This window comes from Pagrus major, chromosome 18 (genome assembly GCF_040436345.1).
Source record: "Pagrus major chromosome 18, Pma_NU_1.0".
Taxonomy (NCBI): Eukaryota; Metazoa; Chordata; class Actinopteri; order Spariformes; family Sparidae; genus Pagrus; species Pagrus major.
Window position 1 is genome coordinate 24,776,769 of NC_133232.1, and position 17,004 is coordinate 24,793,772.

At 39.8% G+C, this 17,004-nt stretch overlaps 2 protein-coding genes across 2 annotated transcripts; both read left to right on the plus strand.

Annotated features, from left to right (window-relative positions):
* The first annotated feature begins 3,792 nt into the window (after positions 1 to 3,792).
* On the plus strand, positions 3,793 to 10,267 carry LOC141013760 (uncharacterized). Its single transcript, XM_073487613.1, has 10 exons — positions 3,793 to 4,014; positions 5,226 to 5,278; positions 5,580 to 5,656; positions 5,997 to 6,073; positions 6,470 to 6,548; positions 6,642 to 6,700; positions 6,793 to 6,967; positions 7,590 to 9,014; positions 9,117 to 9,226; positions 9,378 to 10,267. Exons 1-10 carry the CDS (start codon positions 3,907 to 3,909, stop codon positions 9,408 to 9,410), a joined length of 2,196 nt encoding a protein of 731 aa, XP_073343714.1. The 5' UTR covers positions 3,793 to 3,906; the 3' UTR covers positions 9,411 to 10,267.
* Positions 10,268 to 11,050: 783 nt separating this feature from the next.
* On the plus strand, positions 11,051 to 16,464 carry tmco6 (transmembrane and coiled-coil domains 6). Its single transcript, XM_073487006.1, has 13 exons — positions 11,051 to 11,206; positions 11,933 to 12,039; positions 12,120 to 12,232; positions 12,328 to 12,511; positions 12,775 to 12,879; positions 12,973 to 13,064; positions 13,185 to 13,301; positions 13,420 to 13,534; positions 14,082 to 14,262; positions 15,286 to 15,380; positions 15,499 to 15,666; positions 15,753 to 15,887; positions 15,975 to 16,464. The coding sequence occupies exons 1-13, from the start codon at positions 11,116 to 11,118 to the stop codon at positions 15,996 to 15,998; spliced, it is 1,527 nt and encodes a 508-aa protein (XP_073343107.1). The 5' UTR covers positions 11,051 to 11,115; the 3' UTR covers positions 15,999 to 16,464.
* Positions 16,465 to 17,004: the final 540 nt, after the last annotated feature.

Consider the following 17,004-nt stretch of genomic DNA (forward strand, 5'->3'; position numbering starts at 1 on the left):
AGAGGAAAAGGTTTCAACCACACCTAGCAATGTTTCCAATGGCTTTGTTTTATGCCTTTTACTGTTAATTTCTGATTCCCAAAATAACTTGCATAGCTTAATTTAGATTATTTACAGACCACTGAGATACAATCTCATATCTCTGTTTGGCTAAATGTCTATAGCCACACCAAATCAAGTGGGAATGAAGCACTGAGATGGCGGCTACTGAGATCTGCTAAGTTAGTTAGCTTTAGCAGGAGTTAGCAGGCAGGTTTGACCTATCATGACTGGATTTACTGTTTTGTTTACTTATGAATTAAGAGCGGATAAACCAAGATGTCAGCTCATCCAAATTGATGTATTGATCTATTCACAGACCACAGGGAGGGGAAAACTGTAAGTGAATTTAGTTTTAGTTTAACTAAGGCTAGCTTTCGAATGATATAGGACTAGCGCTCATTGCTTTAGCTGTCTAGTTGACTGTTTCCTCAATCAATATGTACTTTAATACAGAATGTAGCATTACTTGTGCAAGAGCTTGTCGGCAGTGAGTAGGATAACAATGTAAGAGATGATGAGACACACTACTATATGCCAATAAATGCGTTTTAGACACTCTGGCAGTTATTTCAGTGACTTCAGTCCACAGTTTTTAGCTAGGACATCCATTTTAACTGTTCATGAAACACTTACGAGCAGTCTAGTGTTTGCCAAAGTGTACTCTGGTGCTCGGCACGACTATTTACAAAGGCACCCAAAGTAAGAGTGCAGTTATTATCATTTACTGGCTTGGGTTTCTACTATTTTTCGTTGTTACCTCAAATTTAAACAGCTGTTTTCACAGATCTTATACATTTATCTGTAAATCATGTGTTACAACATATATAGAAAAGCATAATTCGGGGCTTAACTTAGTTTCGACTAAATATTTACTCATTTTTCTTTTGGATAGGCCTAGATAATAAGATTAATGCTAAAGGCAGCACAATAAAATAACAGAAACAGGCCTGTGCATGAGTGCACCTGAGGTATGGGTGAGGCTCTCACCCAGTGGATGTGGTTAACCATGTAGCCTGTGTCAGTTTCAACAGCAACAACCACAATAAGTACAACTGCTGTGCCAATAAGCATTTCTAAACGTAGATGTAGAGGTTAAAAAACACGTAAGAATGAGGCTGATGAAGAGTAAGATCTCAATGTTTAAATAGCATTCAGCTGTATTCAGCTATCTCCTCTCTCTCTCTCTCTCTCTCTCTCTCTCTCTCTCTCTCTCTCTCTCTCTCTCTCTGGGGCAGTTTTAAGGTCCACACATTATGTCGTACCAGGTGGGACCTCACAGGTGAGGCGGCGGTCCAAGCACTGGCCTCGGCCCCTGACTGAAGGTGTGTTTGATTTGGCTCATGTAGCAGAGCCGCAGCAGCACCTGGGCAGGAAGGCCAGACACAACACTTCATTATGACCCTCCTGCGATTTGATCAAAGGCTTGTGACTTTTTAATCAATAAACCAATGAGCCATAATGTTTTCGAATGAGCTACCATTACATCTTAAAGTTTTTTTTACTTGAAATGGAACAAAACATGACGGGTTGTGACACATTAAAGGTCCCCAGTAATAACAAATCTCGCCGGCTGTAGTTTGGAGGTAATTACCTGCAGAGTGAGCGCAGATGTGAGCTGCTAAACATGTGGAATGTGAAGTAGATTTATTTCCTGTGAAACAGAGTGCCATTTACAAGGGTAACCTGTACAAATATCCCAGTCACTTTTACTACAACATGTCATCAAAGCCGAGGGAAATGCTCTACTTGTGCTCAAAGATGTAAAGTTGTTCCTCTGCCTCTGCTTCATTTCTTTTTCTTCAGTAACTTAGGCCCTCTCGCCAAAATGCCTATTAACACGCATCAGTTATTAGTTCAATATATTATGATATTTATAGGAAACGTCGGCTGAGGAAATATTCAGTTTCTTATTAAACAAATACTTATTCTTCCATAAAACCTTGGTGGTCTGTCCCATCAACACTGTGAAAATAGGAGCTGAGTCAGCCTCATATACATTGCCAAACCTGCAGTGTGTGTGCGTGAGTGTAAGATGGTGAAATCAAGCTTGGTGAGACCCACTGAGCCTTGACGTTGAGTTTGGAATACACACTGCTTTCCTTCCTGGTTTTGCTCCATGAATGGGACTCTTTCAGGTCTGTCAGCTCCTGCTTACCCAGTACTCTCCTTTAACTTGACCCAAGGTCTCACCACCAGCTCTCTCAGATCTACTGCCTGGCAGCCTGTTGTGTTCAGACACCTTTAGTTGAAAAAAAAGAAAAAAAAGTCGTGCTTTTATCCACATACACCTGATCGAGGGGAGATCGACCTTCCTGGCAGCTTTTGAAAAGTTTCTGATTTGACTTGACAGCTTGTGGATCGTCGAGCTCTGTGGGGGAAGGATGTTTTTCCAACATGAAGAGATTAAAGAAGAGAGCTGAGTAAAGGAACCTTCAGCCACAAGAGTAGCAGCAGAAATGGTAGCCAGAAGGGACAAGAGGAGGTGGTTTATTTTAAGACTTACAGGATAACGTCGGTGTTATTTCCTTCAGTATGAGCCAGTGGTCCATGTTGGCGCCCTCCTTTCATTTCTCACCTTTTAGTGTGTGCGCACAGTTTTAAAGCTGGATGTATCGGGGCTCACTTTGAAAGAAACCATCTGCCACTGTTATTTTTTTATTTAATATTGTGAGGAACACTTTAAAGGTTCACACAGTGGCGGACTCAAGAAATTTGAGGGGCAGGGTTGAAAAAATAAATAAAAATAGCACCAGCTGTATGTGGTGGGGCACCAGTGCACAGAAGTGCAGAGAGGGCACTATACCCACTATATATCCACTGTAAGGGCACTCTGTAGAGGACACTTTATCATATCACTAAATGTCTGGAGCTTTTGTAATACATTAAATGGCTTGAGGACTTGTAAATCAAAGGCAGGATCAACAAAATGTAAATGAAATGAGCATGATCAGTTGCTGCATTTTTCTTTCAGTGATATAAAAAAACAGAAACCATAAAAGCCTCTGCAGAAAGTCCTGCAGAAGCAACCTTGAGGCAGCTGTTTCAGGAAGCCTGCCAGAAATACAGATCAGACCACTAATATGGACTCTTACAGTAAAATCAGATTGCCCTTGGGTAAAATTACCCATAAGACTAGATTGATCCAAATCATACAGGCCTTGACTGCCTTATGAGAGTGACCCTCCCTGAGACAGGACATGCAACCTGCTGAAACTGAGCTTAAATTGACCAGAATCGCGGAAAGTTATGGGCAGATAGAAGAGAAAGTACACAGTAATTTGTGATATTCAGCTTAAAAAAAGCAAATATAGGTGATACGGCACACTGTGGCTGAGTAGACCAGACAGACAGCTGAATAGAGAACTTTTTATGTCACTGTGGAGGCTTTTTTAAAAAATGATGAATATTTTGCATGGACCCAGTAGTGGTAAATATATTAAGGTACTAGTACTCTAGTACTAGTTTCTGGTTACTTGAATACTGCAGATTTAGATCATTAATAGACTACAAATATATAATAATAATAATAATAATAATAATAATAATAATAATAATAATGGAGTTAATGCAGGACTTTTACTTGTAGCAGAGTATTTGTACACTGTGGTATTACTACTTCTACTCGAGCAAAAGATCTGAGTACTTCTCCCTCCTTCTCGCGCTTTTCCGCTGAAGCACTACAGCTCCCATGATGCATTGCAGCGGTAAACGGAACTACTTCCTGAGTTGAAAGTTCCGCATGCTCCCATGCGTGTTTTAGCGGATTGGTGGTGGCTGTGTACAGTATGTGGCTACTTCTAATATGAAACTGCTTTTAGTCGTTCCTGTCTTTTGTTTATCTGTCGTGTTCTCCGTGTGTCGAGTATGTCCGTGAACGCATCAAAACACGAGCTGACCCAGCTGATCTACCGCCATTTGAAGGAGCATGGTTTCCACTCAGCTGCAGATGAGCTCCAGAGGCACAGCCCACAGGTCAACACTGTACTTACACACACACACACTTACACACACGTGAATATTACTGTACTATACAGAAACAGACGAGCAACAGTGTTTCAAGTGCTGCACAGCAGTGTCACAGTTTGGAAAGATCATCACCAACCTGCAGAGTGTTTTGCTTACTTATTCTGAGCATTACTAGTTTCCTCTTACTGTTAACTATCACCTACTGTAAAGTAGGCCCGTACAAAACTCTCCTCTACCTTCCAGCTATCATCACACAGAAGTTATGACTTAAAATGAATGAATGTTTACAGTAATTGGTGTGTTCACCTGCACTCTCACTGGTGACTCCCACAAATAGTTTTCAAACCACTGGTCCTGTTTATTTCTATTATATATTTTCGTTGGGGCTGCAAGTAACAATTATTATTTTACTTTTTAATATTTTCTTGATAAATCGATTAGGTGTTTGGTGTTTAGTGTTTCCTAAATCCCTAGATGACGTCCCCAAATGTCTTGTTTTGTCCCCAACCCAAAGATATTCAGTTTACTGTCAAAGAGGAGTAAAGAAATCAGAAAGTATTGACTTATAAGAAGCTAGAATCGGAGATTTCACTCAAACTGATTAAGTGACGATCAAAATAGCCGATTAATTTAACAGTTGACAAACAATTGATTCACTGTTGCATCTCTAAGTGCCATCAGGAGCTGTTATTATCAGCCAGTCAGGACTCACTGTTCAGCTGCATTTGAACAAATGTTCAGTGTAAATCAACAAAGTTCTTATGAGATGCGTACACACACAGCCTGTCTACTTTTGCAGCGGTTAAAAAAGTAAACAAAAAAAGAAAAAGAAAGGTGATTAAATAATAGTGTCTCGTATCAAAATACAGCTAAAACGATTGTGTTGCGATACACTGAGTTGTCAGTAGGCTTAGATTATTAAACACTTCCACAGCTTTGATTGTCAAAGACAAGCGTGTGTAATATCATTATTAATTGCCTCAATGCATTACAATCAATTCTTGGAGACATGAGTGTGATTACTTTCATGTATGTTTTTGTTGCTATGACCAGTCAAAATATCTGCTCTAAAAAGAGACTGACTCATGTGGGAACGCAAACAAGTGCTCTTGTGCTAGTGAGACTATCAACATCAAGACTGTGTAATATGATGTATTATATATTACGTCTAATCAACTGCCTAATCATTGTGTGGTTTGATGTTTGGATTTCTGCAGGAGGAGACAAAAATATCTGCATCGTTACTGGACATCTACGGTTCCTGGTTGAAGTGAGTGTGGTTTCTCAGCTCATGGCATGAATAAAAACACCTTGATTCAACTTTGTTGGTAGTGATGACATTAGAGTTTCAAGGTACATACTTAGATTTTTGGCGCAAGTTTCATGTTGTTTGTTCAACCAAAAAAAACTTGTTTTCTTTACGTTAAGGGTCAATGTAACTGTTAATACTTCATTAATTGTGTAATAACAGATACCGTGAAACTTTATTTTTTTTCTGAGATGGTTACCATATCATGAAGTCTCATACCCTTGCATACATGTGTGCTAAGTATTGTCTCTCCTCCTGTCAGTAACTCAAAAAGGAAAAGGCAGCCAGGCTCGACCAAGAAGTCAAATTCTAAAGAACCAAGAAAGACTCCAAAAAAGGGTATGACTGCTTCTGTCTCACAGCTTCAAATACACAGAGTGGAATGGATAAACTCCTGGAGCAAGGCCTGATAATTACATTGAGTTGTCTTTTCATTTTTAAAGCCTCCACAATTGGAGATGTGGGTGGCTAATCAGAGGTCTGGAGCCAGATTAACTCGATGCAGTCTCCAGACCGGAGTACTTGGGCTTGTCCTTCCACCTAAAAGCTTCCTAACATGTACAGTACATTCTGTGCAGAGCTCTTGTTGTAGGATTTTTATACATTTGAAAAGGCAGATATGCATAAGTTTTCTTTTTCTCTTTCCATCTTATACCAACTGGACTATATCCTGCATCAGCTAAAAAAATCCAACCCCCAACCACCTCCAACAACATCTCAGACGGCGTGGAGCTGAGTCAGAGTCTACTGCCACAGGTGACATGGAAAATACACAACATACATGATGACAATGCTGATGTTTTTTATGTTAAAATAAATAAAACTCACCTTTAATCAATATTTTCAGCTTCTGCGGTTCTAAAAACATTAAAAACATCGGACAAGGAGACATTTAGGTCCATCTGGTTGTTTTCACACCTGTAGACATCAATATCAAAACTGATGCCAGTAACACAACAGAAATCAATTCCAGCAGCAAACATACTCAAATCTAGCAAAGACTCACCTGACCATAGATAAACATTGTGAGTTAAGGTTCGTGCCATGATCGTGATGGCCTTTTTATGCTTTAGTCTGTCTTTGTTGTCTTTAAAACGACTAATAATCTTTATATACATTTATGAGACTAAAGCTGATGCCACCTCTTCTCAGGTCAAAACCCCCAAGAAGAAAAGCAGCAGCACCTCCAAGCAGGAAGGTCCAGCTGCTGCGGCAACAGCATCTCCTGTTGGTACGTCTGACCGAGATTTACCACAGAAGAAGAAAGAAATGAGTCTAGTTGTGCACTTGAATACATGTTTAACATGCCCTTTTTTATGTCCAGCCACGCCAAACAAAAAGAAGGAGAAACCTGCAAAAAAAGCAGCAACGCAAAAAAAGAAGGTAAGTTTTAAATTTTTTGATGCAACCATTGAGCCACTGGTTTAACAACTGGTCCTGGTTACTAGGTAGATTCTTCTTTTTGTTTTTCTTAGACTGTGGCAGTGAAAAGGAAAAAGACTGAAGGAAAATCTGCAGAAAAAGTTATCAAGCCGAAGAAATCAAAAACCCAAACGAAAGCCGAGGTTGTGTCTGCTGGAGGAGATGATTCAGACTCTGACAGCAGTTTGGATGTGGAGAAATGGAAGAAACTTTGTCTGCAGATGACAGGTAACTGTGTGTTTTAAACCTGGGAGTCACTGACTGCATCATTTATGTGCAAGTATGAAAATGATGAAGAAAATGTAAATGAAAAATACAACAAACTATATTTTCTCGTCGCTCTGATTTATCGGCTGTAGCTCACAGGGTTTTATTGTGAGATATTCTACAAAAATACAGCTGTTTTCCAAGTTTAACAGAGAAACCGTTTGTAATTTGGCCTCTGGATAGTTTTGAGTAACCATGTCATTATTTCCCAGCGCCAATTCCCAAGGGCACACACTGAAACAATTTAGATATTCAGGTTTAGGACTCCAGGTAAGAAGGAAAATTAGTGTTTTGGGGAAGTTCTCACAAGTTTTCCAATGAAGGTTGGAGAAAGTTGTGAGGATTGGAAAATGCAGGACATGTTGGGAGATGAAAAGACAGGGAGAGCTGGGTCCCTTCACCTAAAGGGAGAAAGACAGCCACCAGACAGGACAGCACCACCCACGAACCACCTCACCCTGGAAAACAGTGATTTCATACAAACAGGAGCTGTGTGTTTGCCATTGATGTTTTTCTCACTTAAGCATTTGTGCCACGGAGCCATGTTTGTTCAATGTCTTTACCGTGTTTACTCTGTCCACAGAGGCTGATGTAGCCAAGATGGACACCATCAATGCTCTGGACTACTCTTCACCACAGCCCAAGAAAACGAGAGTTAGGAAACCCCGGGCTAAGCCTCCCGCAAAAACGGATACTCCGGTCCAACAGAATACTGTTGAAACTAATGAAAAGTTGGAGGAGAAAACACCAGCAAATAGTATTAAACCCAAGAAGAGCAGGCCCAAAAAGACTGCACCTGTGACCTCCTCTGCTGACCCGAGCCAAGAGCAAATCATCAACGCTGTAGAGGACAGAGCAGCGGCATCCACTCCTTCCCCGTCAAAACAGTCTCCAAAGAAAGAGAAGAGGAAAGCTGTGACGCCCAGTGAAGAAAAAACTGATGAGACAGCGTCTGAGCCCAAGAAGAAGAAGAAAAAAAAGGAGAAGACAGAAGACAAGATGGAAGAGATGACAAATGAGGCTGGTGAAGATGGAAAAGACAAAGACAGTAAAGAGGAAAAGAAAAAGAAGAACAAAGCCACAGAGCTAGAGGTGGGTGATAAACTTGCAGGGGAGAAGAAAAAGACAAAAGTAACAAAGGGAGAGACTGAAGAAGAAATTGTAGAGAAGAACAAAAACTGGAATCATGAGGAAAATGCGGAGCCAATAGTGCAAGAGAAGAAAGCCAAGAAGAAGAAAAATGAGAAAAAATCAGAACTTAAAGTTGAAGATGACAAAGAAAATTTGAAGCAGATAGCTGAAAAAGTAGAAGAAAATACAGAAGCAATCGTTGAAAAAAAGAAAACGAAGAAGAAAAAGGAGAAAACTGAGTGTGAGGAAAATTCAGAGCAGACAGCTGAAGAAAAGAAAGTGAAGAAGAAGAAAGCGGAGAAAACAGATAGTGGGGAACAATCAGAACAAAAAGTTGAAGATGACAAAGAAGATTCAGAGCCGAGAGCTGAAAAAGTAGAAGAAAATACAGAAGTGATAGTTCAAGAAAAGAAAACAAAGAAGAAGAAAAAGGAGAAAACTGATGAAAATTCGGAGCAGATACCTGAAGAAAAGACAGTGAAGAAGAAGAAGAAGAAAGAGACAGCTGTCAGTGAGGAAAATTCAGAGCAGGTAGCTGACAAAGTCCAAGAAATCACTGAGCCGATTGCTGAAGAAAAGAAAACAAAGAAGAAGAAGGAGAAAAGTGATAGTGAAGAGAATTTGGAGCAGATAGTCAAAGAAAAGAAAAAGAGAAAAAAGGACAAAGCCGAGCATAATGAGGAGTTGTCAGAGCAGATAGTTGAAGAAAATGCAACAACAAAGAAATCAGAGAGCAGTGACAGAGAGGAAACCGCAGAGCAGATTACTGAAGGGAAGAAGAAAAAGAAAAAGGACTCATCGTCAATAACTAATGCAGCTGACTCAGAGCCACTACCTCCACCCGATCCTGAGACACCACAGACAGAGAAGAAGAAAAGTGAGTCAAAAAGTCACACCAAGCATGAGAAAATGCAGTTTTCCTGTTTTTTTTGTTTTTTATGTGAGCTTGTATTCACTTCTTCCTTTCTTACTCTCGCAGAGAAAAGCAAATTGAAATCCGCTGAAGTCCCAGAAACACCTGCAGCTTCTGTGCAAGACGCTGCAGCAACGGAAACCCTCCACACCCCATCAAATGGCACCCACAAAAAGGTGTCACATCACCGTTCTCTTCACAAGTTCAATAGGTCACAGATTTATGCCACAGTTGTCAAATCAGAACTACATGTTAACGAGGTTTAGTGCTTCCTCAGCTGCTCAGATCTGTCTTGAAATTCACTAACTTTTCTGTAATCCTTCACAGAAAAAGAAATCCTCCGAGAGCACCGAGTCATGAAGGTGTTGCACTCTTCGTCGCTGCAGAACAGAAGGATGAAGGCAACACATATTTTCCATCCGATTTATTGTGAGGTTTTAATGTTTAGAATGATCACGTACAATTGTAAAGAGAAAATTACTTTTTTATTTTGGTACTTCTTATAATCATGTTCATGTGTTTTATGTTTATCGACAGAGTGTGACGTACTGTGTCACAGATGTTGTTTTTGTTCTGATTTATGGGATATTACTATTTTAATGGCATGTCTATGTTAAGGGGATTTTTACCTTTTTTTTTCAAAATAAAATTCAGTCACTGATTGAACTGAAAGATGTCCCTCTTAAAGGGTAACGCTGCATACGTGAAAAAAGTAGTATGAAGCCTTTTTTATTCCATGCATTCTTCTTCCTTTTTCAAAGCACCGTGCCTCCAGTACCCACAGTGCAACTTTAAATAAACATCAAATTTATCAGAGTACATGGAGCTTCCTCTGGAGCCACAAAAGGTTTTACACTACTTTATTTACATATGCGGTGGTAAGACCTGTAAACACACTTCAATGTGTAAAATTGGTGGAGCTGCCCTTTAAACACATTGTCTTTCTGTCTAAGGATTTCTTCCTGCACACCTACTAACTCGGCTCTTGTGGAGAAACCAGAATAGGCCTTACATCACATCATATTTTGACTAGTTTTATATTTATTGAAGAATAGCTGGGAAATGGTTTGAACAGCCTATTTTGGTATTGGGTTCAATTCTGATGTTTGTGAAAAGCATGTTTTTTAAACAAAAGTTTTAAATGTTTGATAAAGCCTTCATGTATTCATTGTACAGTGTGCTTTCAATACAAATTAACTTCATAGTTTTTTAAAATACTCTGTCTTTTAAGTCTGTTATTGTGCACAGAGAAGGGCCTGAGTCATGCCAGTGTGTTTGTGTGCAGTATAGCTATTCACACTGGTGTGAGTCAAGCGTCGGTCTCATATCTACAGACACTGATATCAAAACTGACACCTGTTGACACCCTAACAGCAAAAGACCCGCTTTCCCATACAGAAAAAGTGTCAGTTAAGGCCTACCCTGTGATGGTGTGAAGCTTTTCATGCTTTATTCTGTCCTTGTTCTTTTAAAAGACAAGAAAGTTTTGTTTAGAAAGATTCAATCATTATTTCCCAGCGACCAAATAAGAGATAATCCTTTATTAGTCCCACAATGGGGGACATTTGCAGTATTATAGCAGCAAAAATAAAGAGCATCAATTAAAAACAGTAGTAATAAATAAGTAAAAGAAGAGTAGAAACAATACAAATAAGAAACAAAAAAACTCCAGAAATATTTACACTGCTGCACTTTGACGAGAGTATTTACACCATTTCACATTGAGAATGCAGAATTTGCACATCGGAGTAGTGAAACAATTTAGATATTCAGATATTGCACTCAAGGTAAGAGGGAATGTTACTGTTTTGGGATGTTATCACATTGGAAAGAGACGGAATAAAGACTGAAGAAAGGAATGCAGGAAATGGTGCGAGCGCAGTGTCTGCCTCTGTCCACTAGATGGCGCCACTGTGGCTGAATGAGGTCGGACAACATACACCACCGAAGAAGAATTTCAACTTCATCCATAGGCTGCTGTCTCCGCCCATGAAGGAAGCTGCTGAATACTATCTGTTTTAGCCATTATTATTAATATTATTAATGAATTTAAGAAAACAACGATATGTGGAGGTTAAACAAAGTTCGCCACAAAGCTGGCCAACTAGGCGGCAGCTTGGAGGAGCTCAAATTAAAGAAGCGAGAACACGAGAAAGGTGAGTTTTATCACTGAAATATGATGTGTTCATATTGAAGCTTGGTGTGTAATAATCATTTACTATAAAACACTGCAGCTACGTTAATGTCAATGTAATGTAATTTAAAAATGGTGGTTGGCAGTTTAACCGCTGGCTAACATTGATTATGTTGGAAAGAGGCTGCAACAGTTAAATAATAATAATAAGTTAAAGAAGAAAAACAAAATGGACTCCATGAAAAGTTCAGCTAACGTCTGTTCCTCCAGCTGATGCTTAAACTGACGTCACCTGAGTGTGAATGTTAAATTATTAAACTCACATTAGCTGTTTAACAAAGATAACCGTGAAAGCTCCTAGTCTATAAGTAGCGTTATCACACCTACACGTCACATCGATAGCTACATCTTCATCCAGCTGACTGAATCTTTACCTGTTGTCTTTGATGGCTAACACAGTAAGCAGGACATTAACCCTCAAAGAGGCTCCTGTTTGGCAAGATAGAGATTTCAATCAACCTCAGAGCAGCCAGACTTCATTCAGTGCAGAGTAATCGACCATGTGAGCTTAACATTTGGGGTGTGACAATTGGTAACTTTCATCTATTTTTAATATAAATCAAATGGTGGTGTTATTATTAGTAATGTAGGTTAGAGGCCGACCGATACTCCTGATGCCGATACTGATCGTTATACTCTCAGAGGAATGAAGCAGAAAGTGACGTGATATTTATGTTAACTGCTACAGCACTGAGACAGGCCCGCAGAGACAGACAGCTTGTGAGCAAGAGACTCCTGCTGAACGAAGATGAGGACCAGCCAGAGGTCAATATGGACACTACCTCAGGGGAACAGGTGAGACAGATGTTGTAATAGATATTGTTTTGATAGGTGACGTGAAGCTTGCCATCTCAGTCTGCGTCTCATTTCCCCAGGACGTGGTCAGTTTGCTCCACAAACTTCAACACAGCGGGCCGGAGAGGGAGGCCCACCTTAAAGCCTTGAGTAAAGCTCTCCGCGACCCGTCAACACAGCTCACCTTCATCAAGTATGACGGTAACTTTTAATTTAAATGATGTTGTAGCTGTTTGTGTCTCTGCTTCTCATGTGTCATGTTTGTGTATAAACCTGTCATCCCTGTAGGCAGGAGAACAGCATGCATCTCCTGGTTGGACTCCTCACTGGCTCTAATGCTTCCTGCCGTCTGCAGGCTGTTCGGTGTCTTCATGAGCTGTCTCACTCTCCCCACGCCAACGTGGCACCAGCCTGTCTGCCTGCCACCCCCTACCTGCTCACCTACCTGTCTGGCCAGAGCACCAAGTTCACTGTGAGTATCCGCTTGTACCAGTGTATGTTATATTACCATCTAATTATTAGGGCTGCAACTAACAATTCTTTTCACTGTTGATTAGTCTGTTGTTTACGTTCTCAATTAATCGATTAGTTGTTTTTACTCATTCATAACTGATTAATCGATTATCAAAATAGTTGGCAGGTAGTTAAATAGTTGACAACTAATCAGTTAATTATTGCTGCTCTACTAATTATGCATATTTGACTTTCCTTTTGTGTATGTTCATGTTTCCACAGGAGCTGTGTCTCTACACACTGGGTAATTTATGCCCAGAGAGTGATGTTGTAAAAGAGAAACTTCTGGCCCAGGGAATCATACCAGCTCTGGCCAGCTGCATTGAGGTACACTAACAAGAATCATTAAGCTTCTGGTCCCCGCAATGCAAAATGTAGTATTGTTAACTTGTCTCTCTTGATGTTTGTGTGTGTGTGCAGAACCAGAGACATAACCTTGCAGTGGTGGAAGCTGTAGGCTTCACACTCTCTCAGCTTCTCCAGGCCAAAGATGCAGCAGCAAAAATAATCCCGTAAGCACTCTCATGATGCACCAGTTCATCTCTCTGTTCTCTACAGTGCTGTTCTCTCAGAAAATTATAAAATAATTTCACTATTGTCAGTTCTATAAAAGTCTTCCTTTGTGTCTGCAGGATGGTCCTGGCCTCCAGTTTACCTTCACACTTGTTATCAGTCCTAACTCCTGACCCAAAGTTTGGCCTGGCACCTGCCATTGAGTGCGCATGGTGTCTGCACTACCTCACATGCAGGTGAGAGCTGAAGGGTATCATCAGCAAGTGTCAGCAATCTGTTATATTTATACAGAATACTTACAATCATCACTATAACAGTGATCTGTCTCTCTGCTGCCTTTATCTCACTCTAAAGCATGGAGGATAACAGAGTGCTGTTGGCTCATGGGGCCCTGTTGAAGTGCAGTTCCCTGTTGGTGTCACTAGGTGCTGCTGTGGCTGAAGGAAACAAAGAAGAAGGAATGGAGCTGGTAGGAAATAACTCATTCAAATACAGTATTTTATCATGTTTGTATACTCTGTTCCATTTTCTAACAAGTCACATGCACCAGTACTTTTGATTAGTGTTGGTCCTTTTTCAAAGCATACTTGAAGTATTTAGATTGATTTCTTACCTTCCAGGACCTCATTGGTTTCAGATCATAACAGCAAGGGTTGAAAATTAATTTACAGAGACTTGAGACAGGTAATCCATCACAGTGTACGATTCAAGCTTAATTTATTTTGTCAAAAATATGCCATCACTGCATAGTAAAGCAGTTACACACTGGTCTTTGTTTGTACGTTTAAGGTAGCCTCCACTTCAAAGATTTGAAAGTCGGATACAGAAAAGGTGCATACAAAAATACATTCACCAGCCATGTTATCAGAAAATAACATAAATACCAAATTAAAGCTATAAAACTTTGTTTTTTGGGGGTTTCTTGCATGCCACAGGTTGTAGAGGAGAGTTTTTAAAACATTCTCAGCTTTTAATAGTGTTAACATGGAGATTTTGGACTTGTTCTGCCTCTCTAGCTCATCTGTCCTCTGCTGAGGTGCGTGGGAAACCTCCTGTCCTCCTGCCCAGGGGAAAACCTGAGCACTCAAGTGGGTGACGTCCGTGTCGTGGTCGCTTTGTGTACACTTCTTCAGGCCTACCTGCAAAGCCAGCCGGCCTTGGCCAGAGAGAGTGCCTGGGTGCTCAACAACCTCACAGGTTTGAACAGTCACACCTGATTTCTGCTGAAGCTAGAAAACATACTTCTGCACTGATTTTGGTTTTTAAATTATGTAAATTAGGATTTCTGTTTAATGTAGTTCGACTGTTATGAATGTTATTCAGCTCAGGGACAGACTCCAGCAGACATTATTAAGCTTGTAAGCATGCAAAAGTAAATTGAACACTTGATGATCAACCAAAGTGAATATAGTTTGGATTCTTTTTTAGCAAAAGGTCTTTTGGAACCTGTTGAGCAAAAACAAAAACTTGTTTGTTTGAATATACACCTTATGCAAATGCTAAATGTAATTTACCTGCTTGTATGGCTTTGTCATGATGCAGAACATGTTTTCCATCTCAGTGTAATGTTTGTCAGTAGTTAGGCATGAAAAGCTAGCTGCTTTGCCAAAACAGTGTAGTTTGTGAAGAGGTTACTTTGATCCTTTTATTTCTTCTTGAAAAATATCTAGTACCAGATATATGTTAATTTAATTGTTTATGAAAACTTCAGTTTTCCAAAGGAAAATCTGTTGTGATCATCTTTTAAGGGTGAGTTGGCGGCGGCTTTGTCCTTCTGCACTATTGAAGGACCAGTATGTAGGATTTATTGGTATCTATTAGTGAGGTGGCAGATTGCAACCAACTGAATACCCTTCCACTCAACCTTCCTCGTTCAAGAGTGTAGGAGAACCTGCAGTGGCCTTTAGGTAACGTTAAAACAAAAACCGGTCCTCTCTAGAGCCAGTGTTTGGTTTGTCCTTTCTGGGCTAATGTAGAAGCATGGTGAACTCTGTGGGAGAAGACCTGCTCCTTCTGTAGAAAGAAAACGGTCATTCGAAGGTTATCAAAAACACAACGGTTCTTAGTTTCAGATGATTATACACAAGTGAAACAATTAGTATGGATTTTATATAGATCCCTCTAAATCCTACACACTGGTCCTTCAAATGAGAATCTACACCTAAGGATTAACATATTAATGAAGTTTGCTCTATTGCGTTTTGTATCTCGCTGCTACAGCTCACTCCAGCACTCTGTGCTCTGCTCTGCTGACTCTCAACTTGGTCCCGGGACTGATCCAGCTCCTGCCTTTCTCTCAAGGCATCAACACCATGGTCAGTGTAGCAATAGATGATGAACAATGTGTTTTTTCTGCTACTTTATCTGTGGGATAATGACCTTAATTTCTCACCCACTTCATCTCACTGGTCTGGTCCCTCTGGTTATACTTAGATCCTGAGGGTTCTAGCAAATATTGCACACAAAAAAAAGGAGTTCTGTGTCCAGCTGGCTCATCTTGGACTGCTGTCGGCGCTCTGTGCCACACTGAAAATGGCCGACCAAGAGATGGTGACCCTGAGTATGGATGTCCTGTTCATGCTGGTGGTTAGTGGTCCACAGGTAAATCTGTGAAACAATGATGCTGCTGTAAGGATAACCATACCAGAGAATAATAAGCTTTTACCAGAGTTATTTCCTCCCCTTAGGTGGCCGAGGAATTTGTGAAGCAAGGCGGACTTCTACTGTTAGAAGCCATCCAGTACAACAGTGAAGGAGAGATCAGACGAAGAGCAACATATCTCCTGGAGCACCATCTACTGTCCTACTCATCCTATTGTTCGGTAAATACTTCAGCACAGTTCGTTTTGCCTTGTTGGACTGGTACGACTTCAGCATTACACAAAGATTTACATCAACTTGTGTTGCAGGTGGAAAACACTCCATGTTCGTGAACCAACAGGCCCTATGGGGTACAGTGTGTCATGAAAACACCAATACCACAAGGACACACCTGAGAATAAATGATTAGTTGTTTACTGTGTATTCTACTTGTATTTTGATTGTCCACCATCTTCAGTGATGTTGAGTCAGTTGTATTTTAATATATGTAAATATGAAATATTTTTTTAATACCTGAAACTCAGTACCTCTAGTCTTACATGCTCACAAGTTTTTTTGTTACATACATACAGAAAACTTGTTTCTCATTGAAGTCTCACATCTGAGACTGGAACACCTACTTTATCAGACAGAGGACAGGGTTTATATGACTGACTGTAAATGTGTAGAGTGACGGTGATGAAGAGCCCTATTTATATGGTTTTCTAATGATGATGACGTATTTCATAAGTATCATGAGCGATAATGACTGCATCAAATGAATTATGAATGAATGAATAAATAAATATTCACGACAAACTGCTTTTCAGAGAGGACTTATTCCAATTGTGTGTTTTTATAATGCAATAGAAAAAGTACAGACTATAAAAGGAAAGATTTTGTGTTGAATTGAATTGGTCAAATGAAGCATAAATGACCACCCTCAAAATATTATAATGCCTGCAGGTCCTTGAGCACTTCTTATGTTTGAAGAGAGCAGAAATAGTCTATTAACCGCAGAGTAACCACCAACGTTTTAAATAAAAGATCATTGTAACAGATTTATTCAGAAAATAATCATCAGATCAATAGATAATAAAAACAATCCTGAGTAGTGGTCCCTACGTCTGTCCAGACCTGCTTGTTCAAACTGAAATTAAGATTCTTGACATTGAAGGTGCAAATAATAATAATTATAAACTTTATATAACACCTTTCTAAACAAAGTTACAAAGTGTTTAAGAAGGAGAAATGAAACCAGAGAAGGCACATAGAATAAGAAAAATCTAATAGAATAAAAACTGTATAAAAAGATAAAAACAGTACATACCAGGTCAGCAAATCAAAAATATGTTCAGG

What these genes read in the sequence shown, in the direction of transcription:
- tmco6 (XM_073487006.1), top strand. Translation starts at nt 11,116, where the DNA reads ATGTGGAGGTTAAACAAAGTTCGCCACAAAGCTGGCCAACTAGGCGGC. An exon ending in ACACTACCTCAGGGGAACAG is followed by an intron (nt 12,040 to 12,119) that starts GTGAGACAGATG and finishes TCATTTCCCCAG; the next exon opens with GACGTGGTCAGTTTGCTCCA. An exon ending in GCCAGAGCACCAAGTTCACT is followed by an intron (nt 12,512 to 12,774) that starts GTGAGTATCCGC and finishes ATGTTTCCACAG; the next exon opens with GAGCTGTGTCTCTACACACT.
- LOC141013760 (XM_073487613.1), top strand. Translation starts at nt 3,907, where the DNA reads ATGTCCGTGAACGCATCAAAACACGAGCTGACCCAGCTGATCTACCGC. An exon ending in AAGAAAGACTCCAAAAAAGG is followed by an intron (nt 5,657 to 5,996) that starts GTATGACTGCTT and finishes ATCCTGCATCAG; the next exon opens with CTAAAAAAATCCAACCCCCA. An exon ending in GGCAACAGCATCTCCTGTTG is followed by an intron (nt 6,549 to 6,641) that starts GTACGTCTGACC and finishes TTTTATGTCCAG; the next exon opens with CCACGCCAAACAAAAAGAAG.